This window comes from Centruroides vittatus, unplaced genomic scaffold (assembly GCF_030686945.1).
Source record: "Centruroides vittatus isolate TY-2023 unplaced genomic scaffold, ASM3068694v2 contig_371, whole genome shotgun sequence".
NCBI lineage: Eukaryota > Metazoa > Arthropoda > Arachnida > Scorpiones > Buthidae > Centruroides > Centruroides vittatus.
The window spans coordinates 1078407-1106324 of NW_027122194.1; the positions used below are offsets into that span (position 1 = coordinate 1078407).

General features: G+C 32.0%; 4 protein-coding genes across 5 annotated transcripts in view; 1 reads left to right on the plus strand and 3 right to left on the minus strand.

Annotated features, from left to right (window-relative positions):
• On the minus strand, positions 1 to 27556 carry LOC136975385 (uncharacterized). Of its 2 annotated transcripts, XM_067270427.1 has the most exons (9): positions 27541 to 27556; positions 20024 to 20696; positions 10509 to 10642; positions 10304 to 10422; positions 10075 to 10218; positions 7429 to 7574; positions 4218 to 4372; positions 327 to 474; positions 1 to 262 (listed from the first exon to the last, which is right to left on the minus strand). In XM_067270427.1, exons 3-9 carry the CDS (start codon positions 10551 to 10553, stop codon positions 105 to 107), a joined length of 915 nt encoding a protein of 304 aa, XP_067126528.1. In that variant the 5' UTR covers positions 10554 to 10642; positions 20024 to 20696; positions 27541 to 27556; the 3' UTR covers positions 1 to 104. The 2 variants fall into 2 exon arrangements, with proteins under 2 accessions (XP_067126528.1, XP_067126529.1); XM_067270428.1 differs by lacking the exons at positions 10304 to 10422; positions 20024 to 20696; positions 27541 to 27556 and having other exon boundaries at positions 10509 to 10644.
• RpL26 (ribosomal protein L26) overlaps positions 1 to 27918 on the minus strand; it is a 100346-nt gene that overhangs the window by 18986 nt on the left and 53442 nt on the right. The window lies entirely within an intron of this gene.
• On the minus strand, positions 15262 to 16047 carry LOC136975445 (uncharacterized). The gene has a single exon (XM_067270505.1). The coding sequence runs from the start codon at positions 16045 to 16047 to the stop codon at positions 15262 to 15264; it is 786 nt and encodes a 261-aa protein (XP_067126606.1).
• Positions 16228 to 17535, plus strand: LOC136975446 (uncharacterized). The gene has a single exon (XM_067270506.1). It carries the CDS (start codon positions 16228 to 16230, stop codon positions 17533 to 17535), a length of 1308 nt encoding a protein of 435 aa, XP_067126607.1.

Genomic DNA, 27918 nt, shown 5'->3' on the forward strand with positions numbered 1-27918 from the left:
TCATTATAAAAATTCTCATTTATTAATAAAAAAATATTTAAAACATATTTAACAATAAATAACCATACAAATTAATTACTTTATCAATCCTATTGAAGAACAAGTTAAACTTTAAAATTGAGCCATTTGCTAAATAATAAGTTCATTTCTTCTCGCTTCGCTTTATTACTGCAATTAACAGTAGGTATAACACGTTTAGGTTTCAAAAACTGCACAAATTGTTTTAATTCTTCAAAACTGGAATGTTCACTGTAAGGAATACCTTTAAAATAAAATAAATTATAATTAAATACATTTTAAAATAAAACTATTACTTCAAAACTTACCATAGATAGTTATGGAACCAAGCAATTTAGGTCTTATATTATGCAAATTTTTATTTTGTAACTGAGAATTAAATTCCCATCCAGTTGGTTTCAATGCTAGAATTTCACTAAATTTTCCTTGAAACTTTTCAAGATGTTGATAAAGACCCTAAGAATAATATCAATAATTATAATTATAAGCAATGTAAAATAATTCATCAGAACCATTAAATTGTAATTTTTACAAATTATTAATAAATCAAAACTTTTTCTTTAAACTATAACCTTATATTATAAAAGAGCTTCTTGTCTCAAAAACTGTTGAAACTAAATCTCAAATACTATACTAATAGAGACTTATCACACTGCTATTGGTAACATCAAAATGGCACTTCTATCATCAAAATGCAACTTTATTACCGATATGTATTTTGGTACAAAAGACCATCATCAGCTGTACACAAAAATATATAGCTATCTGTTGAACAAATTCACAGAGAAATTGACATTAGTTACAATTTAAACATTAAAGATTTACTTCCACCTACAGTGCAATGGATCTTCAAAATATAATCTTATATTTGAAAGATCCGTTAAACACAATTTATTGAGGATCACTCCTGAATAGTTAATTAATATTGAGAGAAACTACAACTCTACAATAAGTAGCAACATAATAAACTTAACTTATTAAGAAGTCTTATTTATTGTATATTAATGCTTTGGAAGCCAAGATGGTTCAATTTATGCAATTTATATTTGAAACTGCATCTGATGATAAAGCTGGACTCTTAAAAACAATAAGACTTTTTAATAATATTTTTTTCAACTGTTAGATTTTCAGGATTTATTTTATAATAATGTCAAGTTTCCTAATTTGTTTAAAATACTGAAAACACAATTCAAGAAATAAACATTAATAAAAAAAATCAGCAACTAATAAGAGTCCCCATGGGATTCCCAGCATTGCGTGACATTAGATTTTCTTAAATGGATGGAAGGTAGGAAGGAGTATTGTGGACTTTTTGAGCAGCATCAAATTAATATTATGATATGTGGACAATATTTAATTTTTGAAATAGTAAAGCCAAGATTCAAAAACTTATAAAAGCAGTAAATAATAATTCTACAAAAATATATATCAAGCTAACAGAGTTTTGAAAGCATAAATTTTCTGGATTTAAATATATTACTTATTTTTTTGTCACTTTTGAAGCAAATGTTTTTAGAAAAATGCAAAACCGTTTTTAAACATAACAAACATTAGTAATCAAATTATTAGCAATAAGAAAAATGCTCATAAAACTAGGAATCAATAGCCATTTTTGTTGTTAAAAAACAATTTCTTGTATTTAAATTAATTAAAATATTTATAACTGTAATAAGATAATAGTAAGGGCTTATCACACCAATGATAATGGTTTGTATTTTTTTCTAGAAATGTACATTTTTTAGTTGCATCATTCTTGAAACAAGGGTATGATAAATTAAAAAGGTAGAGGTCATTAACTAAAGCACTGAGGTGCAAAAAAGTTTTTCCAACAAGCATTTTTTGAAAGACTGAACTGAAGAAGGCTCAAGAGTTTATCTCTGCACAACTCACCATACACTTCTGTCAATTGGCGATGAATTTCAATCAGTTTAACACGACATGGAGGCGAGCTGTTATGACATGTGCATACAAAAATTGCCACACCACATACAAAGATGCAAAGATCAACCAAAATGGCAATTACATTATTAGAAAAATAGATAAATGTTCAAGCTTTAAAATGATATGAACATTATTGAAAATAAACATTTCTTTGTATTTTAAAAAAAATAGGAGACCTTACTTTGGGATTACTCTTGTACAATCAAACCTGATAATAGTGACATTATAAACATTGAAAAACATTTCTGTAAAAAATGTTAGTACCAAAACTTACTACTATCGCACTATTTTGGCACTGCACGCAACGAAAATCCAATTTGCTTTATATAAGCACACAAATTTCATCTAAGTTCTGAATTCAGTGATGTCATTCTTATAAGATGGCCATTGATGGAATGTGCAAATGAAAAGCTACTTCCAGTGGATTTTGACACGCTCTGTAATACTGAGATACTGAAAGATGCTCAACACTTTCGTCATACCCCAATTGCAACAGTAACAATGTCTTGAGTCAATCTTTTGCATGCAAGATGGAGCATCTCCATATTGGATGCTGTGTACAGCAAACACATCACACTAACCTTGTATAGCTTTGCAGTTAATTTTAGAAATGTAACACTAATGTTTTCAATCCACCCTAGGACCTTCTTCAGGTGTTCTATAAAAATTTTTCTGGTGCAATCTCAGTTCAACTTAGCTTCCGACTTTAAACATTCCAGTTTCAAATGTTTCTATCTTAAAAATTTTTTAAATTTTAACTTTCCAAAAGATGTGCACATGCATCGATTGTAATAGGCCAGGTCATACATAGCCTGCCATGCTGTCAAGAGTTGTTTTTTGTCTTTTAAAATCGATTGACAGGCCTTTGCAGTCCACTTTAAAAATTTCTTCCAGATTCCGTAGTTGGTTTATATGCAACACTACTGCCTTAGATATATAAGCCAGTGAAAACGGCATATATATCTAACTTCAACAAGTGACAATAATCTGGCAAACTTGGCATATAAACCAACTATGGAATCTGGAGGCATTAGAAATTTTTAAAGCAGACTGCAAAGGACTGTCAATCAATTTTAAAGACAAAAAACAACTCTTGAGAGCATGGCAGGCTATATATGACCCGGTGCTATAACAATCGATGCAGACGCACATCTTTTGAAAATTTAAAATTTAAAAAAATAATTCAAAATTCAAAGAAAGAAACATTTGAAACTGGAACATTTAAAATCATAAGCTAAATCAAACTTGGATCACACCAGAAAAATTTTTAAAGAACACCTTAAGGAGGTCCTAGGGTGGATCAAAAACATCTGTGTACAGCATTTACTGAGATATTTCACCATTAACAGAGTGATTAGTTGTGCATTTCCTACTGCCTGATATCTTGTTCTCTGGATCTTAACTTGTGTGATTTTTGGTTCCAAGAAATTTAAAAAGGATGGTTATCAAGGACATGTTGCAAATTTGGCAGCCTTGAAAGACAGTATCAAAGGATCAATTATAGTCAGCTATTGAACACACTACACATCATTCAAAATAATGACAACATTGAGCAGTATCCCAAGAATTACTCGTCTTAGTATAGCACATCTTATATAAATAAAATGTTAGTTTCTTGCAGACTAATGTGCCATAGTGGTAAGTTTAAATACTAACTTATTTTTATGAACATGTCTTCCAAGTGTCCTAAAATATAAGTGCACTGGGTTTCATTTAGATTGCTAAATATGTCTAGAAAACATAGAATACAAGGTACTTTAATTATGATCATTCAATATATTATAAGCAAGCTATGGGAGCATCAGAAAGTACATTCTGTTGTAATCTTTTAGAACTAGTAATGAACAAAAAATACAGGATCCTCTTTTATCATCTTTAAATGGTAACCTGACAATGTAAAACTGATCAAAAACATTTGTTTTATTAAATAGTTTTTTCAACAAGACTTCTATATTTGTATAAATTTTCTTTTTTTGAAAATGCAAGAAACAATGTTTAAATATTTCAATAATGATTCCATATTTATTAGTCTCCATAATTAACAGAACAAAGAATTGTTGGATATGATGTATACAAAGTACAGCTGTCCTACTTTTCCTTTAAATCAGAAAACAGTAATATAAGCCATTTTAATGTCACTTTCACTTCTATTTTATTTTATTCTATTCACTTCAAGACATTACTTAACCTTTATTGCATATTCAACATACAGAATTGTATTATTAATTAAGATAAAATTAAAAATTTACAATAAACACCTTTGCATTCAGTTGCATCATAGGAAGAACATGAACTTTTGCATCTTGTGCAGATGATACAAGATGGTTATTAATAAAATCATCATCTAAGCATTGAAGAACCTTCCGCTTGCTGGCAGAAACCCAAATTTTACATTCTAAAGCAGCAGCTACAGCTAAATTATATTTCATAATTAAATTAATTCATATATTAAAAAATACAACTAGACTATAAAATAAAGATATTTATAATGTTTATTAATTATTATTAAAAGTAAAAAATTAACAAAGCAAATCTATAATACAATAACAGCATTATATATTAGAATAAACCACAAATTTGATAATTAAACCAAGTATTTTAAATTATATTATTTAATATCTAATGCAGGGATAGTGAACCTTTTTGAGTCCACGTGCCATATAGTAAGTGCACTTATCTTTAAAAATGTTTATGCATGCCAAAGCTTCAAATAACTATGTTTAAATACAAGGGCTTCGCGAGGGGGCAGAGGGGCAGCTGCCCTCCCCTAGAAATTCGAAAAAATTATTTAAATGCTAAGTTTTAATTAAAATAATCTTCTTAGGCTTCTTGTAAATTAAAAAAAAATGTTTTAATTAAGATATCTCTTTTCCGGTACATAGTAAATGATTAAAACTTTATGAATTGTTTCTATTTTACCTACATACAATTCATATCCTCTATCAATTTACATCATCTTGCATCCCCCTGGCCCATTGGATGGTATCGTCCTTGTTTAAATAAATAAAATGAATGTGCTTTAATTAGCATAAATGTAATTAAACTGATTGAAAAAAAAAATGACAGGTGATAAACTAAAAACATGATTGAAAAGAAGGGCGATAAACCGAAATTATATGTTACATGGTAGATGAGTGTTCTGATGTGCCACTTTGGGCATGTGTGCCATAGGTTTGCCTGAAAATGTTTCATTTTATTAGTGTAATTTCTGGCATATAGTAATATTCTGGATTAACTGTCATAGAACTATCAATATAAATTTTTATTAAAATACTTACAACTTAGTCTAACTACATTTTTGCAAAAAAAATTGTAATTATTTTGTTGCACAGAACAATTCAAAAATGTTTTCTCTTTGTAATATGCTTCATACTTATTAAAAGCATTAAAACTGCTTCACCTACATCAATGTAAATGCAGGTTCTAGTACATTTTCTTGTATGTCTCGCATCATTGGCTAATTTCAAAATTGATTCACTATTTATTATGGTTGATAAACTACTAACAGGAATTCCAAACTTTGCTATAATGTCTTTCTTTTTTTGAGCCTTTATCAAATTCCCACAATACATTAATTTTTTAGTAATGCTTAAACACTGTAGTTGTCCATAAATTATATTCAAATCTTTCTTAACATTTTTACTACCCCTCCTCCATTGTCCCAGTTTGTCCAAGTTTCCATAACTTCCTCCCATCTTTGGACATCCAACAAAACTCAACCCCTTCAAAATCTTTATCACTTTATGAATAATAAAATGTATAAACTGTGTAAAATTTAATGAAATAGAATGAACATCCTATTCCTGTTCATTCTATTTCAAGTTCAACCCCTCCCTCCCTTGTCCGACTTCTCATAACCTCCTTCCGCCCTTCCAGTGTGCACATCATTTATGGACAGCCTCATATTTATAGTTCTTCAAATTCCAACTGGACAACTTATTAAATAAAATAAAATGTCACTAACCTCAAAAATTAGTCTAGTAGTTGTCAAAATTATCACCTTTCTAATGTTTTCAACATTCATTAATTGTAAATCATTTATCTTTCAAGGATGGCACTTGGACTTAATCTCACTCTCCCTTCTTTACCACTGGTAGCCATGTGGGGGGCAAAGTACATAATGGTTTTAAAAGCTAACAATCAGTATTTCTCACACCTAAGCTGCAGTTTTACAAAGGGTTTACAGATTGATACCTGAAATTGAACCTAAATCCAACTCAACCCAGAAGGAGTAATCGACTTTTAATGATTGATGGTTCTTACAAATAAAAAAAAATCATTATATAGAAATTTAACATCGTTATTTAGAAGCAATTTTACATATATTTTTGGCTGAAAGAGCAGTGTATGATACAAAAATTCATTACACGGAGAAATTCACTACATAGAAGTTTGTAATATGGAAGTTTGACTGTATTTAAATCTGATACTGATACATTTTTATTAAGATCACATTTTTCAAAAGATTCAATTTTCAGTAATAAAACTGGGAAAAGATTTCAAAAGTCAGACATAAAAAACTGGCGCACACAAATTGGAACTATATACTAAACTAGGCCTGGCCAACCCAAATTGTTTCGCGGGCCACTTTCATCACGCGTAATATTATGGTGGGCCACAATTTAGGCAAACATGCTTTTAGAAAAGTAAAACAAATACAAAATGAATAAGATTTTATTGTTATACCAAGAGTTCGTATTCGCACTTGCGCATTATAACAATGACACATGCAAATTTTCATTTATTTAATTGTTTTGGTATACACATAATGGGAAACAAAAGTTTTAATAGATATATAATATTGCTTAGCGGGCCACACAATTTAATGTGATGGGCCACATGCGGCCCACGGGCCGGCCAGGCCTGTACTAAACCAACAAAATTCACACCTAAATGCTAATTCCAGCAGTAAATGAACAAGTAAGTTTAATGCTCGAACGTTATTGGCTGTCTTTCAGAGGTCCTCGTCAGGAAAAATGCACAAAATAGAAAAAAAAAAAACATTTTCCTTATCAAACATCGGGCTAACTTTTACAACACCATATATTATATTATTAATGAATTTATTTATAGCTTTATTTTAAAAATAATTTATTCATATGTTGTAATATGTAACAATCTTTGTATTGAACATCGGTTAAATGTTTAAAAAATTAGAACACAGCTACGTTAGAAAGCTAAAACTTTTCAAAAGATAGAACTGTTTTTCTGTTTTGTGCATTTTTCCTGACAAGGACCTCTGAAAGACGGCCAAAAACGTTCCAGCATTAAAGTTACTTGTTCATTTACTGCTGAAATTAGTATTTAGGTTTCAATTTTGTTGGTTTAGATTTCAAAAGTTTATTCAAAAAATACTTTATCAGCCAGAAAGAGTCTTGCTCACTAAAAAACTGTCTTGCACCCACGGTTACAAATCACTAAACTAAACAAACATGCATAACATAAACTTTTAACGATATGAATATTTACTTTTAAATACTTTTTCTTTTCCAACAGTGTAACTGCCACAAACAATTAACAGAGAAGAATTGTTGGTTGCTTTATCTATCACTAGTGATTGCACGTAGAGTAATACATCATCTTGAGAAGGGAAATTGTAGAATGGATCACAATATCTGCAATAATAAATAAATGATAAGTGTGAAACAATTAAACATAAAATTATATGCAAGATAAAAATGTAATGTAGCAAAGAAAATCTCAAATGGAGATTTAATAAATATGAAAACTGGAAAAAAATGCAGGAAAAAATAGGGGAAAAAAAATGCTACAAATTTAATAATTTATATTTTACAAATTTCTTCTTTGAACTCTTACTGATGCAACTAAATGTTGTAATTTGAAGAAAATTCTCAAAGTGAGATGCTAGAAAGAACAAATTACTGAAAACTGAAAGAAAATGAGAGTGAGAGAAAGACAATAATATTTAGTAAAGAATTACAAGTTACAGTCTACAAAAGCTACTACACAAAAATGAAGACACGGAAAAAAATACAAAGCAATTTATCAGTCTAAAGAGATGACTGTTTATTTAGTTTTGACCTTTTCACACTCATGTTTTACAGAAAGCACTGATCTGGCTCTTCCCTCTCCCTTAATGGCTCCCATTCTGTTGTTAGAGCTGGATTTGAATCAGAAGGGATGGGCATCTCTCTCATTCCCATACTTTCCCAGAGTTTACTTACAAACTCCATGGGGTGATAGCCTGTAATTAAGGAGATGTTTTATTGCTAAGAGTTGGACATCTGGACGGATTGCCTAATTGACATGTAAAGTACTTTCTTCATTTTCTTTTTGTGTATTTAGACTTAAAACTGCTGTTTCCTCTCAGCCACTTTCTCACCATAACACAATCTCTCCCACTTCAGGTTTGACATAAATTACTGTTTATAATTCAGTTTTTCACAGAGAAAAAGCACAAAAACATGTAAGTGACTGTGAGGTTCAAAATAAACCTCACAGTCAACAAAAGCCTAGTCTTTGAGTTATAATAAAATGTAGGTGTTTTTTATAGTTTGCATACAAAATAGTAGTTTACACTGGTAACAGCTCCGAACACCCACAGTCAACAACCCCCAAGAAGATTCTTGTGGATTGTTGAATTTGTCTTTAGGTAATTTTTAAAATTTAATCAAAGAAGACACAGTCTGTTCAAAAATAGTTTTGAATCCACCATTTATTTCTTATTACGTGTTCCAGAACACCTTTCGACAACTGGACTTTTCCTTTGAGGCTGCTAGGTCACCAGGTAAAAATCGTTCCTTTAAAAAACACATAAACACCAAAGTTAAAACAAGAGTAAAAAATTTTTTGATTAAATTGTGTCTTCTTTGATTAAGTTAAAAAAATTATCTAAAGACGAAATTTAACAATAAAAAATTTTAAAGTTAATTCGTCACCAGAGGGACACCATTGAAATCTACATTAAACAGCACTCTCTAAGTGGATATAAAAGTCTGGAAGTCCCTTACTGGATAGGATAAAAACCTGAAGATGTCTGCAAGATCTGCCAGTTCCAAATTTTTTACTCTTGTTTTAACTTTGGTGTTTTTTTAAAAGAACGATTTTTACCTGGCGACCTAGCAGCCTCAAAGGAAAGGTCCGGTCGTCGAAAGGTGTTCTGGAACATGTAATAAGAAATAAATGGTGGATTCAAAACTATTTTTGAACAGACTGTGTCTTCTTTGATTAAATTCTTGTGGATATTTTATATCACATCTAGTTGAACAGTATCACAAGTTCATGATTTGTGTTGGTTTTGCTGAGCAAGATGCTTTAAAATTCTGTCATGTTCATTCAGTATTTTCTACCATATTTAGAATAATTTGTAGCTATTGTCCCATATTAAAACCATTCATTCTAGACTCTTTTGATATTAATCTATGAAATCTGAAGTTCATTATGTATGTTTTTAATGTCTTGCAGGTTTGTCATAGCACAACATTGCAACTACAATTATAATGAGAGCCATAAATTTTTGGTAACAAATGTCAAAGGCATTGTTATTAACAAACTATCATTTTATAAATGTCTTCAAAAATATGACTGAGTTACATCTACTTAAGTAAGATATAAAATATTAGGAATGAAGGGAAGAGTCCACTCTTTCTGTCATCCTTAACATTTAAATAAGTTTGGTCTGATTTTTTTTATTATAGCACTGTATTTTTTTATTTTTAGAATGTATCTTAATTGCTACATTTATCTATCACTACTTGTGTTTTATCCTTTGTATTTTATTGTATGTATCATACATATAACATGTACATCTCAGTTGCATTATATACTTTGCTCTTATACTGCATATGTATGTCTATATCTGACCTTCATTTTTTATCATTTTACTAAATGTTTTAGTCCTGTGTTCTTGTATGTTGTATATTTTAATAAGGTACTATTTTTTGAAACAATAATCACATGCATTTAGATATTACTTTTGTATTAAATAATAAAATAAGTAAATAATTTATATTTGTCTGAAATTTTAAATATGCAACCATAAATATATATCAACATAATTATAATAAACTGATTTATTGTTACTCAGAGCATTTAATAAGAAAGTTAAAGTGTTTTTAAATGATAAATACTAAAATAAATTTTAATAATGCTTACGTAGTATCTAGATATATTTCATCTATTGAACCTTTTAAGAGTAAAGGATATTTTTCCATTTTATCAGTGGCACGGAAGTCTCCTGTGTGCAAGAAACAACGTCCATCAGGTAAGTTGAATAAAAACATCAAGGAACCAGGACAACTGAAAATATATATATTTAAAAATTATAATCAAAAATTTGTTATGAAAATATTGAAAAATTCAAATAATAAATATGTGAACAAACTGATTTGCATCCAAAGCAGTTACTTCTACGCCGTCAAGAATTATCGGCTCATTTACGTTTATGTGATGCAACATATGTGTACGAACCTTAATTTTTAGTGAAACCAAATTGGCTGTAACCTAATTTAACAATTCAACATTAAAATTATTCTTTAATTTTAAATCTTAACTATTATTATTTATAGAAAATAATGTATTTTACTTACTTTACTACAGTATAATGGATGTGAAAAGTTTTTTGTCAATCCCATATAATGGTCATGATGAAAATGACTAAGGAAATAGTATTTTATACCAGGTATTGAACCATAAGAAAAGGCATCAATGCAAAATGATGTATCTAAACAAATAAATAAAATATGTATAATTTTAAATCATTGTGTGTATATATTTACCAGATCTAGAGAATGACATGACTGCATTAAGATTACACTCATATATGACAACAGATGACAAAGTATGACTTATGAGCTACATGTGACTCTCAAATGTAAGTGATATGATCTATGCAATACATATGACTATTCAGATACTAAATGAAAAGCCTAGATATTGCTATATCCTTTCAAAAATGATAAAAATAATATGTTATAATGGATATACCACATTATATATCAATATATATGCAGTAAATAATCTAATTAACAACAAAAATGCAGTACTGTCATTGCATCATTAGCATAACAGTGATATTGCTCTACTCCATCATCAGCCCTTACATGCAGCTCTTGAAGCATCTCTCTCCAGTATTAGTTAAATATATATAAATTTAAATATTTAAATGATAATTTCTTTTATGTCAATAATTTTTAAAAGATATAAAAGTTTAATTAATAAAATTAATAACTATTTGTGTACAATGTATTTACACAAATATGGCCAAAGAATTTTCTCACAATCATCATAGACAGGCTTACCATATTTTTTCCTCAAACTGGGACAATTTTGAGAAAATAGTCACAACAGAAAATAAAGCCTACTAGGATAAGTACAGTACCTATGATTGAAAAGGCTATATAAAAAGTTGTTTACAAAAAACAACCAGTTAAAAGCAATTTTTAATAACTCAACTAAACATATCTTATTATTAAGAAGTTATTAATATTTATCACTAGTGTAAACTTTCTTTAAAAATTCTTTGTCATTTAAATTGGAACCTTTAAAATCTGACAATATATTTGAGGCAATCCTAGTAAGAGGGAAGTTCCTTCCCCTGCTACTAGAATTGCCTTATATTTTGCACATTTCAAGTAATGGGGATACTATAGATTACTATCTATGGAATTTCGGGACTTTGAGTATATATCTGAACTGAGGAGACTGAGACAAGTTCAACGATACCCTACTTTTTGACCGGAGACGAAAAATAAGAAAGTTATCATAGTTTTTTAATGCTTTCATATGGACGGCACTGTAGTTGCTAGTGCTGCCATCTCGCGGTAAAGTCTGCAAACAAATTTAAAAAAAAGCACTCTGAAAGGCAAGAAATTGCATGAACAGTCAAACGCCACTTCCTTTTTTTTCTTTTGTTCAGGAACTACCATGAATCAATAACTAGCGACGTTAAACAATCGGCGGCCTGCCGGCAGCTCCCCTCCTGGGGGGAGTCCGTCGGGAGCATAAACAGTCGAACACCACTTCCTTTTTTTTCCTTGTTCAAGCATCGCGACTCCTGATTGCGATAGCATGGTCAGCTCGTAGTACTAGCCGACCACGAGTGATAGCGAGACTAGGGGCAGTAGCCCGAGATCAACTAGCAAGAATGTGCGAAAAGGACTTAACTCGAACTGTAGACGATGCTCATGAATCAACATCTGCCACTGTTGAAGGTATATATGGCCACTTGCTGGACCGCCTGTTAAATACACGATAGGATAGCAGAGAAAGCAACGCGACTCCTGATCATTGCATGATCACCGAAAAAAGTATGATAACTTTCTTATTTTTTGCCTCCGGCCCAAAAGTAAGGTACTGTTGAACTCATCTTGGTCTCCTCAGTTCAGACATATACTCAAAGTCTTGAAATTCCATAGATAGTAATCTATAGTACACCCCAAGTAATTTTTAATGTTTGAACACCCACCATGAGTTACTGAAAATTCTGAAAAGCACAGTTCATATTTCACTATGTCAATACAATCACAGACATTTTTCAATCACCAGTAAACAGTTTCTTTTTAGCATTTTGGAGATTACATTTATTTAATGTACAGTACAAAATAGTCACAAATGCTGACTAGCAATTTGAATTCAACTAAGATAGGACATGCGCAACAAAGACATGGCCAGTGTAAGTTTCAGTGTTGCCAACTCTAATTGAAACAAAATGTCTAAAAAATGCAATAAAAATACCTGGATCTCAAAGGCTACATGCTATTATAAATTCTGTGAAAAAATATCTGAATGAAAAAATAAAACATCTAAATTCATTAGGCCAAATGCTATAAATTTTGGGGAAACATCTAGACAACATTAAAAGTACACCTATCCCTCGATTTACACGGATGATAGGTTCCTGAGAAAAACATGTAAATCAAATTTGTATCTTTCTGAATGTAAAACCATGTAAATCGAAAAGTATGCAAAAAACGCATAATTTTGTTGTTTATTAATTATGAATTTTTTTCAATTTTTTAAAGGTACATAAATCAAACAAAAATATTGAAAGGCAAGGAAAAAATATATATTCTTTTATTAATTAAATACAAAGTACAAAGGAACAAAAAATAAAATCTGAAAGATTCATAAAAATGTAATGTAATTGTGTAATGTAATGTAATGTAAAAAATATAATTAAAAATAATGTAATTATTTTTAAAAAAATTGAAATTTAAATGAAAAGTGAAAAATTAAAATTTTCTGGTTTAAAACTATGTGCAATGAATGCAACTTCATGCGTATGGGGGAGTACCCTATATCGGTTTATTGGTTACTATTTGACGGATTGAAATAAAACTGTCACCTAGTATCCTAAATATCAACAACAACATATAATTAAGGTGGATTGGAATATAGATGTAGATTAGAGTTAAAAATTGTTCCTTTTGATCATAGCCAGTTTATTTTCTACATTTATTTTTTAAAACGTGTAAAAGAAGTACCGTGTAAAACGAGGGATAGGTGTACTTAGATTCATATACAACTATTTAAACTGGCAACAGTGAGTTTAACAGAGGGGATTATTTAATTGCCAAATTGCCATTTTACCCGAGGTAGCACTATTTTTACTTCTTGTATATTCGGCCCTTTTAAATTTTACCAAATAACCGGGACAAAATGACAAACTGGTCGGGATGCTGGGACATCGTCGTCAAACCGGAACAATCCCGGTCAAAACGGGATGTGGGGTAAACCTAATCATAAAAGAATTTATAAAAATATTATGAATTGAAGAATCATTTTCATATTTTTAAAGTGAAAATAAGATTTAATTAATATTTATTGAGAAAAATATTATTTTAAACAGTTCCAACATAAAACTGACAATAGAAAGATTATTGGACATAATAAAAGAATAGAAATAGCAGAAGAATGAAGACATTATCTAATAAACACAGCTAAACACCTATAACTGGCAAACAAAACCAATATATTTTAAAGAAAGCAAATGTTTTCTTCTGTTTTAAATGGACATCATCAATCTACATAAAACAAAAATAAAATTGAATGCTTATTTGAAAAATAAAGCATAACATTAAATTCAAAATTAAAACTGCCATAAATGTGTGATGCACAGTGTGGAAGTAACACAGAGGAACATATTGTTTCAGTGTTTTACAATTTCCTGATGATGAAGTATTAGAAAAAAACTGCATATTTTTTTAAACTTCAATTTAATTTTTTTTCTGTTAATTAAAATTTATAACACTATAAGATAGTTTTAAATTAATCAATACCAAATGTGGTTTGTTATTCTTAACAGATATAATCAAAGAATCCCTCACCGTCTGGCCATCCCCACTGTAGGTCTGGCTGAACTCATGATATATAAAAATAGGGAACTCTCTTAATGCTGCCAGTGCAGCAAAAAAGTGGAAATGTTTTGATTTATACTTTTAGTAATATTTTCATTAGCCTTGTGTTTTGGAAAAATCATAATTTTAAAATAATTAAGATGTAAAATCTTTATATAGATTCTATATTAAAGATTATTATTATGTTGCTGATGAAACATCATCTCAAAAATGTTTCAATTGAAAGTTTCAGACTTCTTGAAGATTTGGTAATAGTAATACAAAAGTAATAGTAATAATAATTAGCAATAGTAAGACAAAAGTATTAGACTATCCCAATTGAAATGTAACAAACAACTATGTACTGTACACTGCATTACTACACACAAACTACTTCAAACAACCTTTACTCTGCAGTAAAATTAATTCTTTAATCTAACGTTTTCGGTTAGCTTTACTAACCCTCTTCAGGATTGCCAAAAAAATCGTTATTTCGAAAATTACGTTCGAAAAACTCTTTACAATTTAGAATGTTTTTAAACTTTCCGGCTGCGCAATCTCAGATCATTCTTTCACAGCTGCATACCGGCCGCTCTCCAAGCTGAAGGGATTCGATATGATTCTTTAAAATTAATGCTTTGTTCTTTTTCATTATACTTGTTAATACACCATGCCTCCGTATATTTAAGTTGCCTTATATTTGCCACTTTCTGTACAATTTTCGCATTGTCCCAGTTGATAGACACCTCGTCCGGATCCGCTATCGCATAGTTGGCTAACGCCGTAACTGGTTGCCTGCATCTTACATTTCTTTTATGCTCCTCTAACCTTACTGCCAGCGATCTCTTCGTGGCCCCTATATAATACAGCTCCGTACTCCTCCTTTTATCCTGCACTGGTATTCTGTAAACCCCTGGAATTTTCATTCTGTCTATGGGCGCTTTGTCGTTCCGTAGCAACTGAAATATAGTAGGGTTCCTCCTGTATGCTACTTTTTTATTCTTCTCTATTCTATTCTTCTATATATGTTGCTTAATTGAGCTCTATACTCCATTATGGTAAATTCTCCCTTTTCTTTACTCTCGTTATTACCTTTCTCTATTTCCTGCACCAACCGTTTTATTTTGCTACTCTTTACTCCTACATTTTCTGCTATTTTCTTGATGTATTCTACCTCCCTTCTTGTGTCTTGCATCCTGCTACAATGCGTGTACGCTCTTCTAAGCAGTGCTCTGAAGGCTGCCAACTTGTAGTTCGTCGGGTCATGGGAAGCCCATGGTATCATCTCTGGAATGTACGATGGTTTACGATACACTTTAGTAGTTATTTTTCCTTCTTCCTCCACTTCTACATCTATGTCCAGGAAATGTATTTTTCTATGGCTCTGCTGTTCTATTTCTAGTTCTAGCCCGAAGATATTGTTATTCATATCTCGACTGAATTTTTCCACGTCTGGCTTCTCGTTCCATATAATACATACATCATCTACATATCTTGCATACAGCACTATTTTTCCTTTATATTTATGCAATTTGCTACTTTCCAGAGATCTTACTACTAATTCGCATAATAACCCTGACACGGGGCTACCCATTGGCACGCCCCTATGTTGCTTGTATGTAGTATCTTCAAACTCGAAGAACGACGAAAAAGTGGCTAAGTGCGCCAATTCTAGTACTTGCCTTCTTACTTTTGCTGCATTTTCTACTTTTTCTAACAAAAAATCTCTCAAGTGCCCAAAACACTCCAACTTTACCGATGGGTACGTTGCCTTAAAATCGAATACTGTCATGTAGCTTTTTTCGTTTAATTTCAATTGCTTTAACTTCTGTATTACCTCTACTGCCTGCTCTACTATTCGGGTTTGGAAAAGACCCATAAACCGGGAAAAAGCATAAGGCCGGTGGTAGATAAGTGCTCTGCTCCTACGATATTGCTAGAAAAAAAGCTCAAAGAATTTATGATGATAAACATGCCTGCACATCAGTATAGCGTAACGCAGGCAGTAGAGGTAATACAGAAGTTAAAGCAATTGAAATTAAACGAAAAAAGCTACATGACAGTATTCGATTTTAAGGCAACGTACCCATCGGTAAAGTTGGAGCCGTGTTTTGGGCACTTGAGAGATTTTTTGTTAGAAAAAGTAGAAAATGCAGCAAAAGTAAGAAGGCAAGTACTAGAATTGGCGCACTTAGCCACTTTTTCGTCGTTCTTCGAGTTTGAAGATACTACATACAAGCAACATAGGGGCGTGCCAATGGGTAGCCCCGTGTCAGGGTTATTATGCGAATTAGTAGTAAGATCTCTGGAAAGTAGCAAATTGCATAAATATAAAGGAAAAATAGTGCTGTATGCAAGATATGTAGATGATGTATGTATTATATGGAACGAGAAGCCAGACGTGGAAAAATTCAGTCGAGATATGAATAACAATATCTTCGGGCTAGAACTAGAAATAGAACAGCAGAGCCATAGAAAAATACATTTCCTGGACATAGATGTAGAAGTGGAGGAAGAAGGAAAAATAACTACTAAAGTGTATCGTAAACCATCGTACATTCCAGAGATGATACCATGGGCTTCCCATGACCCGACGAACTACAAGTTGGCAGCCTTCAGAGCACTGCTTAGAAGAGCGTACACGCATTGTAGCAGGATGCAAGACACAAGAAGGGAGGTAGAATACATCAAGAAAATAGCAGAAAATGTAGGAGTAAAGAGTAGCAAAATAAAACGGTTGGTGCAGGAAATAGAGAAAGGTAATAACGAGAGTAAAGAAAAGGGAGAATTTACCATAATGGAGTATAGAGCTCAATTAAGCAACATATATAGAAGAATAGGAATAGAGAAGAATAAAAAAGTAGCATACAGGAGGAACCCTACTATATTTCAGTTGCTACGGAACGACAAAGCGCCCATAGACAGAATGAAAATTCCAGGGGTTTACAGAATACCAGTGCAGGATAAAAGGAGGAGTACGGAGCTGTATTATATAGGGGCCACGAAGAGATCGCTGGCAGTAAGGTTAGAGGAGCATAAAAGAAATGTAAGATGCAGGCAACCAGTTACGGCGTTAGCCAACTATGCGATAGCGGATCCGGACGAGGTGTCTATCAACTGGGACAATGCGAAAATTGTACAGAAAGTGGCAAATATAAGGCAACTTAAATATACGGAGGCATGGTGTATTAACAAGTATAATGAAAAAGAACAAAGCATTAATTTTAAAGAATCATATCGAATCCCTTCAGCTTGGAGAGCAGCCGGTATGCAGCTGTGAAAGAATGATCTGAGATTGCGCAGCCGGAAAGTTTAAAAACATTCTAAATTGTAAAGAGTTTTTCGAACGTAATTTTCGAAATAACGATTTTTTTGGCAATCCTGAAGAGGGTTAGTAAAGCTAACCGAAAACGTTAGATTAAAGAATTAATTTTACTGCAGAGTAAAGGTTGTTTGAAGTAGTTTGTTTGTAGTAACAAACAACTTTTTAAACCAGAATACACTAAGTGAAAACAAATAGAAATTAATGAATATAATAATACACAATGATTCACTAATGTCTATATATTCAATATTTTAATTCATTGCTTGTTGCATGTTTCATTAAAAAATAAAAAAGCAAAAACAAATCAAAGACAAAATTATTAGACTATCTCGTCTAAAATCTGATTGGATGTACTTTTGCTTTCAAAATAGCCTTGATCCATAGTGGCATTTGTTGAATTAAATGTTGGCACAACTCAGATATTTCAGACCAGGATCATTGAATTGCATCTTTCAATTCCTCTTTAGTACAGGCCTTTTTTGTTTCAAAACAGTCCATATGTATTCAATTGGTTAAGGCAAGCAACTATTTGCAGGCCAATTCAAACAAGAAATATGCTTAGCCTGCAGTCATGATGTTACATGGCAGCATCTTTGACATGATGCATTATCATCTTGGAATGTAAATGGATTATCCCAAACTGTTCAACTATAGAAAGTTACTGTTTAAAATGTCAATATATGCCTCACCATTTACTATTTCATTACAGATGCATATTTTTCCTATGCCATATGATGACATGCATCCCATATCACAGATAATGGAAATTTCACACCCTTCAGGAGATATTCATCTTTAAATTTCCCTTCAGGTTGTTACCAAACTTTGGTTCCCACATTATCACTGTATCCTAGGCAAATGTGATTCATCAGAGAATATAATTCAGTTGCAGTCATCAGTGGTCCAATGTTTGTGCTCATTTGCCCAGGTCATCTGGCATTTTACTTGTCTAAAAATAGGCTTGGTGTTTTTTTACAAAATGTAGCCCATTGATTTCAAATGCCAACCTGTTTTTGCAGAAACATTGACGACATATTTTCTCATTCATTTGCCATTTCCTGATCAGAGCTGGTTCTGTTTTACAAATTGCACCTAATATTTTATTTTATCTCTGCTGTTTCCTTTGGTCTACCAGTTTTTTCTTGTTCTTGATACTTCCCGTATCTTTAAATTTGTTGAGTACATATTGCACAGTTGTTTTACACATCTTAAGTTGTTCAGCTATTTTCCTTTGTGACTTTTGTTCATTGCGTAATGTTATTCTCCTCCTAATATCATCTTAAAGCTCTTTTCCATGGGCCATATTTATGATCTTTTGTCAGCAGCTAATCAGAAAACATTACATATTCTTTATCCAAATTATTTTATATGTTCATTTACATGCCTATTCTCTATAGTTTTAACATTTTATTTTCATAACTCATAAATTTTTTATGCAGTGATCTAATAATTTTGTCCTTACTATTGAGTGGTCTAACACTTTTATCCCTTGTTGCAAAACTTTCTTGATATTTTGTTTTATGATACATGCAATAGTCCACTGTTAAGATCCTGATATACCTGGGTATACAGGGTACACAGTTGGGAAACAGGCGGGAAACAGGCAATACAATATAAAGAAAAACAAAGGACTTCACACTTTCTCATACAGTGAGGTATTAACAAAGATTTATTCCTGGACCCTACAGGCTTATTTATATACATACAAAATTCTAGATAACATAACATAAATTTACAAACTATTCTATTACCTCTCTGTGGGGTAACAAAATTTTTATAACACCACAAATCGAAAACCTTAACAAAACAGTCTTACATGTGTCCTTTTGTAGTTAATAAGGAATATCTACCCAATTCATACACGTGTCTTCAGGCAGGCTTTGGATGAAAACTGATTGCTTCACACATTTGAATGGTCTCCAATCTCTCTTCTTATCGTACACGATGATCTCTGACGAGTTCAGTCCAAAGGCCAACAAAAAAGGTGTCGTCTCCAGTGAAGCTCCTCCCTTTTATACCATTGTTGACGTCATAACCTGCATACGTCAACTTTCACATAACCAATAAGAGACCCGTGAGGTTACACAAAAGGTGAACTCCCGACACAAACAAAAACAGGCACGAATAATTATACAAAAATTACAACCCGACAAAAAAAAGAAAGTCTAACATCCATAATGCAGGGGAAATACGGTTACATTAAGTGATGGATCACTACACCACTCATTTAAGTTAAATAATCTCCATAGATGTCAGCATATGATTAAATAATATTATATTCATTTCTACTTCTTTTCACTTTGTGTATTCAGGATTAAAAAGTTCTGTGTTACATTTCAATTGGAGTGGACTAATATTTTTTTCTTGGAGTTGTATTAGTACTTAAATATAGCCATTATTTCTTTTTTACAATACTAAATTAAAAGATTTTTTAAATACTTACCTGGCACCTTCTTATAAAATGGGCAGTATCTCTTCCTCTGATTTAAAATTTTATCATCTTGAGTAGCTAATAGAATACTTTTAGGACATTCCTCAGCTTTTATTTTTGTTACTGACAAACCACCATTTGTAACAGTTTCTTTTTCCTCAAATGTTTTGAAAAATGAAGTGATTTTAGACTAAACTTTACACTTTAATGAATTTGTTGCCCTTAACTGCTGTACATTATTATTATTTATGAAATTTAAATTCTTACAATATTCATCACTTGATTGTTTTTCTGTCTCATAACTATCTTCGTGTTTAGAGTTTGAATTAATTGCATTAGTCTTTTTATTGTCATTATTAAGAAATCTCATTTTGATAGATTTTGTTTTCAAAGAGTCTAAATTTAATGACAAAGATCTTGTAGGTCGTTTGTCAATAGATTTAGGACTCGAAGAACATTTTCTTTTCCTTCCTCGTTTATTATTCATCGCAGATTTACTCTTGTTTTTATCAAAAGTGACCAAATTACTTTGATTATTTTAAAGTTTGCAAAGTATTTGAAAACGGTTTATTGTTATTTTCATTCAGTATTATTTTCACATTACTTCTTAAAGCTGCAAGTTTAAAATGTGAAAATTTGCTGAAATGACTTTGAATAGTTGAATTCCAACAAAGATTTGGACATTCTGAAATTAAAAGTAAATATTAAATTATGTATTATTATATAAAAATAAATTTTGTTAATTATGATCTTTCAGTATTTGTTTATTCAGTATTCTATATTGTACAAAGCTGAGAGATAACTAAACCAGTGAGGAAATCAGAAAAAACATTTCTTCTACATCAGGGGGTGGCAAACCTAAGGCACAAAGAGAACTCAACAGGCACATAACACATCATACGATTTCAATTTATCATGTCTTTTTCAATAATCCATTCAGTTTATCACCTGATCATCTTTTTTCAATCAGCTTATTTTACATTTATTCTAATTAAAGCATATTGGTTTAATTTCTTTAAATACCATTTGAATTCTAAAACTTTGGCACACAAACATCTTTAAAGCTAAGTATGCTTACTATATGACACTTAGGCTCAAAAAGGTTTGTCATCCCTGTTCTACATTATTTTTTTATATATATAAATATATGTGAAACATAGTGGCATGCCGTGACATTTGATGATAGGCAGGGTTTCTTAAACAAGATCCTGGGATCCCGGTTGTTTTTTTAACCCGAGAAATCCTGCAAATTTCTTAAAAGTTCACTTTTTTCTTATTTTATGTTAAGGTTGTGGAAATTTTGCCAATAGAAAGCATAATTAACTCATAAACTGTCAGAATACATTTGTATTTATTAATTTTAAACCTACTGATTAGTTTTTTTAATGTTTCCTTGTTATGGCATGTCAGAAATGGTCAATAATCAATTTATAGCTTATTTGTGGCAGGCCTCTGAAAATTCTTTTACTTGTCAGAAGCTATAATATCTGGAATAATTGTGCTTATGCTGTCTTAATTTTTAACCATGCTCAGTAGCTTCAATAACTGCATAGCTGTAATGCCAGGTTATGCAAAGTGGGCAAGGATACAAACGAGTACGAAGTCTGCAAGTATGAAGTTTTTCTTCATAAACCTAATTATTAAAGCCAAACAAATTGCTGGGCTATAAGCTTGATGCTGCTATTACAGCAGCCAAGACAGACAAATCAAGAATACTAGAGAGCAAAAGAAGTACTACAATCTCGAAAACAAACTAGAAATCTTCCAGGCTTCAGGTGAAAAAAAAACGTAACATCTATTTTCTCTTAAATGCATTAAACATGATTCCACTCATATCAATTGAATCAGAAAGAACATTCTCACTAGCAGTACTTTTCATTACTAAAATAAGAATTAGATTGAGTGATTCGAGTATTGACCATCTTTGCTTTTTAAAATCTTATTATAAAAATTTACAATAATATTTTGTATTACGTTTTATTTAAATCGTGAAAATTTCATGTTTTATTTAAATTTTCAACTTTTCTATTTCAATTTTCAATAGTTTCCAGCAAATTTTAATAAATCTTTTCAATTTGTGAAAATTTCTATGTAATTCAAAGGTAATTTTTAATATATATCTCACACAGCATTATTAATATGATTTTAGAGGTTGCAGAACATATTAAATTACTTTAAAAAATGAAAAATAATTATATCATTTAATTTCAAGGTATTTTGTATATCTTAAAAATAATTAATTCTATCCTGGGATTTCGGGAAACAGTTCATCTTTTTCCCAGAATCCCGGGACAAACAAAAGACAGGGAAATGAGAAACCCTAATGATAGGGAGGCTGTGTTTATGTAAAAAGTCGACTTCCAGGGGCAATCAGTTAATTGTGTCACTGATGGTCTCGTATTCATTTCTTCGATAGGCCAGTAAAATCTGTAGACTTCTCTAAACGTATTTTTAATATTACAATTACATTCTAAATCGCTAGCCATGATATAAGGGCTAAAATTAAAAAAATTATAAAAACTTACTTGGTGAATTAAAATGTGTGGTGGATATACATACCTGGTACAAAATATTCTTCAATTGTATGAATATACTTTTAAAGAAAATTATAATTCAATATAGCTTTGTAAAAAGAAACATACATAAAAATAACACAAAATATTCTTTACTTTTTAAATAAAACAATCCACTTAGTCAAATAGTTCCCTACAAGTGGCTAATGAATGGAATCAGAGACGGTCCTGATAGGTTTGCAGTGTGTGCATGCACGCAGGCTGACAAATCCCGAGGGTGCCGACAGGGGCGGACTGGCCTTAAAATTTTTGTGCGAAAAAAATTATTTCCGGCCCAGCCCATAAATAAATAAAAAAATGTTTTTTTTTCTATTCATATTTAAAGATGCAAAAATGACTCAACCCGAGGGCCAACTCTAGTTGCGTCGAATATATGTACGAAGCGGGCTCTTGATATTTAGTACGATTACAAACGACTAGATGCCAATATTTTAAATTTTTATTTTATATAGTGTTATATTGTCTTGTAATATTTTGTGCAACGCCACAGGTTGCCCATCTACAAGCAACGCCACCGTGGGTGAATGGCAAACTAAAGATTAGTTGGCCGAACCTAAAAAATAGATTATTTTTAATTAAATCGTTTGGAATATAGAGAAATTATTATTGAATAAAATTTTTACTTACCTAAAATAAAGGAAATAACATAATCGGCCGTTAAATCTGTTATGACTACAGTCAGCGGGTGGAAAACTAACAACTCGTGTTTTCAAAGTTTAGCATTAAGATTCGTAGGGGTGGTGAATAGTTTCTAGCAATGTAAACAAATGATCGATTTTGTCTGTTTTGATTATTTTTCTCCTATGATGCTTTGTGTTTGGGCCGAGTCGGGCCAATGTAGTGTTGGACTCGGGTCGGCCGGACTAATTTAACTTCGGACTCGGGTAGGGCCGGAAAACGATAAAGGCCTACACGTATATCTATATTACACCTAAAAATTGAAATTTATCTTACTTAACGAAAAAAAAATAAATGAAATTTTTTAAAAATAAAACCGAACAAAACGATATATTATGTACGTACTGTATTTAAAAAAACGGCCCAAATTGTATACGGCCCATGTGGAATTTTCCACATTTTCCACATGACCAGTCCGCCCCTGGGTGCCGATACTGGTCAATATCAAATGCCTCTTTTGTCGCATCACTAGCATACCTCAAAGGACATGACAGAGTTGTTGTAAATTTTAAATGTTTCTTACCACAGCTGTAAAAATCTAAATACGTTAAACTTAATAGATTGTCCATCATTTGTTTTCTAACTAATTCATTTTAGGACCAGGTGTCCACGGAAATTTCCAAAATTTACAACTTTTCACTCACTCTCATTGAACTGGAAAAATTTGTCTTTATTACATCTAATACAAAGTTATCAGTCCCCACTGTTCTTGGCTAGAGATTGGTTCAGTTAAGCTTTTGTTTAAGTAAAATTCCGGCTCTTTCAGCAGGGTTTTATTTATGTTCCTAATTCCCTAATCTCTTAATTATTTAACTACTACATAAGTAGAAATAAGTCAAAACTGGTTACTTTTTACTTGAATATTTGTAGTCTTGGGAAAGAAGGGGAAAGACAAATTTTTACGACAATGGATACATAAATCGTAAATTTAAGGAAAATAAATTCTAGAGCTTTTTTTGTATCTTGTGCATCTCATTCATTAAATTTAGTTGTAAATGATGCTGCCAAAGTAAGTTAATTTTTTAACATTGTACAATGTTAAAAAATTAACATTTAGAATTGTACACATTTTTTTCTGCATTCCCTTATAGATGAGACATACTAAATCGTAATAGCACTAGTTTAACATTGAAATCTGTAAGTAATACAAGATGGGAGTGCAGAATAAATATATCAAATATTTTAATGGATTTTTTTTAAAACTATCAACTATACAGAACTATCATAAAAACATACCAGTAAACTCCTATCAGTTGGGTTAAGTTATAAATCTACTAACAATTCAGATAATGGGATGAGGGCGGCCAAATATCTAGCAGGCTGGTGGCTAACACCCCAGAACCAGTTCTAGACAGAATCATTCGAAGAGTTATATATTTTAGTGTCTGGCATCCACCAGTGAGATTGGTGCTCTGTAAAGTGCATGTGCAAATGCATATAATCTGGCTGTTCTACACCATTCAGATATTTTGCCATGGAAAGCTGTCCCATATTCAACAATACACCGCTTCCATTCCGCCACTGATATTCAAATATACAATAGCAGTTTTATCGTTTTTTTCACATGTAGTATAGAAATTTGTAATAAGATACATAATGCGGTTATAATAAAATATGAATTTTAATTAATTCAAAGTACGTTATATGAAAATAACCGCACAATATGTAGTTATATTTTAAAAAATACAAGGGAAGCGGCGCTTCCACAGCTTCCATGGACGGCACGCCACTGGTGAAACACCTAAAAGTAATTTCTACCTAATTTTTATTCATCAAAAAGCAAGTTTTTAAATAATGTTTTTAAAAAATTTAGATGCTACTGAATTAATTTATTTTATGCTTAAAGTCGCCTCATTTATACTTCCGAATAAATTATAATCACCTGGAAGAATATTAACTCTCATGTAAATGACTTTCAATAGACTGACCGGTAAGTGCTTTGACAGATTAGCATTTCGGACAAAATTTCACATTCTTTAGTTATGCAGCTTTTAAGCCTAATTCTAAGTGATGAACCTAAACATAACAGTTATTCAAGCAAGACTAATAATAGAAAAAGCCCGCGAAACATTAAGCAAAGAATTCCTACCTACTTTAAATGAACCACCTAGCGTGAAAAATTAAAAAAGTTTAAAAAATTTTTCAAAATAATACTGTCATATATTTTAGTTATCAACGCTTTAATAATGATTTAATGTTAATTAAAGTATAATTTATATATACCTAAATAAAATTTTTATTTTAAATAATATTATGTGAAAGCTAAAGTCCTATACAGTATTTGCAATGATAAAAAACCTAGCAACGAGAGTTGCGTAACCTTCCCGCTGAGTTTTTATTAAAAAATAACTTTTATATTATTAAAAAAAATAAAATTGTGTGTGGCACCATCTGCTATGAGATTTTATTATTAAAAAACTTTTTATATTTTTAATTCCCATAAAATAACAAAAAGCTTAATTTTAAGAGTTGGGATAAGTTTTATAAAGAAAAAAGTGTATATGCTAATAACGAATAAAATCTTCGTTAAGTCCTACCCCTCTTGAGATATGACACATCTCTTTGTCTCCTCACCTTCTCGACCTTTAACCACGAAAATATAGTGGCTGGATGGCCGAATGATCAAGGTTTTTTTTTTAACTCTTTCCGCCCTGTGGGCACTAAGAGGGCCTCTTTTAGTAGGCCCATTATGGGTTCGGCCAGGCCCACAATGGGGCGACCGGGTGGTGAGGGACGGGGCCCGACATATCCGAACGGACCACCCCCGAAAAATTCCTGGGGATTATTCGACCCGTTCGGATTCGATCCCGGGTCCCCCAGAGCAGTAGGCTGCCACCTTTACCGCTCGGCCATCCGGCCGTCGAATGATCAAGGTGGTAACCTTAATCATTCGGCCCTCCTGGGGACCCAGACTCGAATCCGAACAGGTCGAAAAATCTCCAGGAATTTTTCGGGGATGATCCGACCGGATATGTTGGCCCCCGTCCCTCACCACACGGTCGCCCCATTGTAGGCCTGCCGAACCCATGATTGGGCTTGCGAAAAGAGGCCACAGGGCAGAAAGAGCAAACAAACACAAAAATATAACAGCATCAATGCTTCTCATACAAAAGCCTATATATGTATATATATATATATATATATATATATATATATACATATAGGCTTATATATATATATACGTGGTACGATCCAAAAGTTCGGGGACTGCACTAATCTATGACAACAAAAGCATGTATTTGAAGTTACAGCATATGAAATGGATTCTACCAAACCATTTCTACGTGTTCATGTTAATTTCACCCATGTCATGTGATTAAACCGCGAGCGCTGCTGTTTTTTTCCGGAGATAGTTACCTTTGTTCTGCGACGTAATAAAAGTGGAGTTTCCAGAACAACCTCCAACATTAAATTTTGTCAGCGTTTAGGTAAAACACCTACGGAGATTTTAAAATTTCTAAGAAAGGTGTACGGTGATTCTACGGTGAAAGGTCACGGTGAAGTCGAAATGTTGGAGGTTGTTCTTGAAACTCCACTTTTATTACGTCGCAGAACAAAGGTAACTATCTTCGGAAAAAAACAGCAGCGCTCGCGGTTTAATCACATGACATGGGTGAAATTAACCTGAACACGTAGAGGTGGTTTTATAGAATCCATTTCATACGCTGTAACTTCAAATACATGCTTTTGTTGTCATAGATTACTGCAGTCCCCGAACTTTTGGATCGTACCCAGTGGCGTAGCGTGGGTGTCAGCCACCCGGGGCGGAGGAAAATTTTGCCGCCCCCTTATTTAAGTATCTCAATTTAAAAGACTAAAATATACAGTAATTCTAAAGAACTTTTCAGCAAGAACAATCATCATTATTGTGTATTGTACAGGTTACAAATAAAAAAGTCATGTATATATGTTTTACAATATAATAATCATATTTATTACAAAAATTTTTACAAGATATTATTATTATTTATTGTGAAATTTTGCCGCCCCCTAAAAGTGCCGCCCGGGGCGGGCCGCCCCTGCCGCCCCCACTACGCTACGCCACTGATCGTACCACGTATATATATACATACACATATCCACAGAATTTGTTTGCCTTTTTTTTCGGTTCAGGAGGTCTCAATACATGGTGATTTGCAAAAAACTCGGATGGTCAAATATGACACGATTCCAATACTTTGTATACAAAACATCCGGGAAATGAAAAAGTATGAAAGTACATTTTATTGGCTACAAGATTGTACTGTACATTTACTTCTCGACGATATCGCCATTTACAGCTTTACATTTCTTCCAATGGTGAACGGTGAATTCTGACGGTTTTTCCTTGATCCACGACCTCACTGTGCCTTTTGTAAGAAGCCGGGGGGTCGATGGATATCGGTTTAAACTCCTTTGATCGGCGTCAGCCTGGTAAGGGCTGCTCAAGTATCACTGGATGGTGTAATATATTAATTGTCGTCTGGATTTGCAAGATCCTTTCATCGTCAGGACCTGACACCAGTTAGGATTAAATTTAACGCGTCCTAACTCGCGAATCGTAAACAAATGTTGAGTAGGAAGGCTAGTTCGGCCGTCGAGTGGATATATACATACACATATCCACGGAATTTGTTTGCCTTTTTTTTCGGTTCAGGAGGTCTCAATACATGGTGA

Coding starts and splice junctions, on each gene's coding strand:
- LOC136975445 (XM_067270505.1), bottom strand. CDS start 16,047: ATGACAGTATTCGATTTTAAGGCAACGTACCCATCGGTAAAGTTGGAG.
- LOC136975446 (XM_067270506.1), top strand. CDS start 16,228: ATGCCTGCACATCAGTATAGCGTAACGCAGGCAGTAGAGGTAATACAG.
- LOC136975385 (XM_067270427.1), bottom strand. CDS start 10,553: ATGGGATTGACAAAAAACTTTTCACATCCATTATACTGTAGTAAA. Junction 4,373..7,428: donor AAAAGAAAAAGTATTTAAAA/GTAAATATTCAT, acceptor AATATAATTTAG/CTGTAGCTGCTGCTTTAGAA. Junction 475..4,217: donor TGATGCAACTGAATGCAAAG/GTGTTTATTGTA, acceptor TATTATTCTTAG/GGTCTTTATCAACATCTTGA.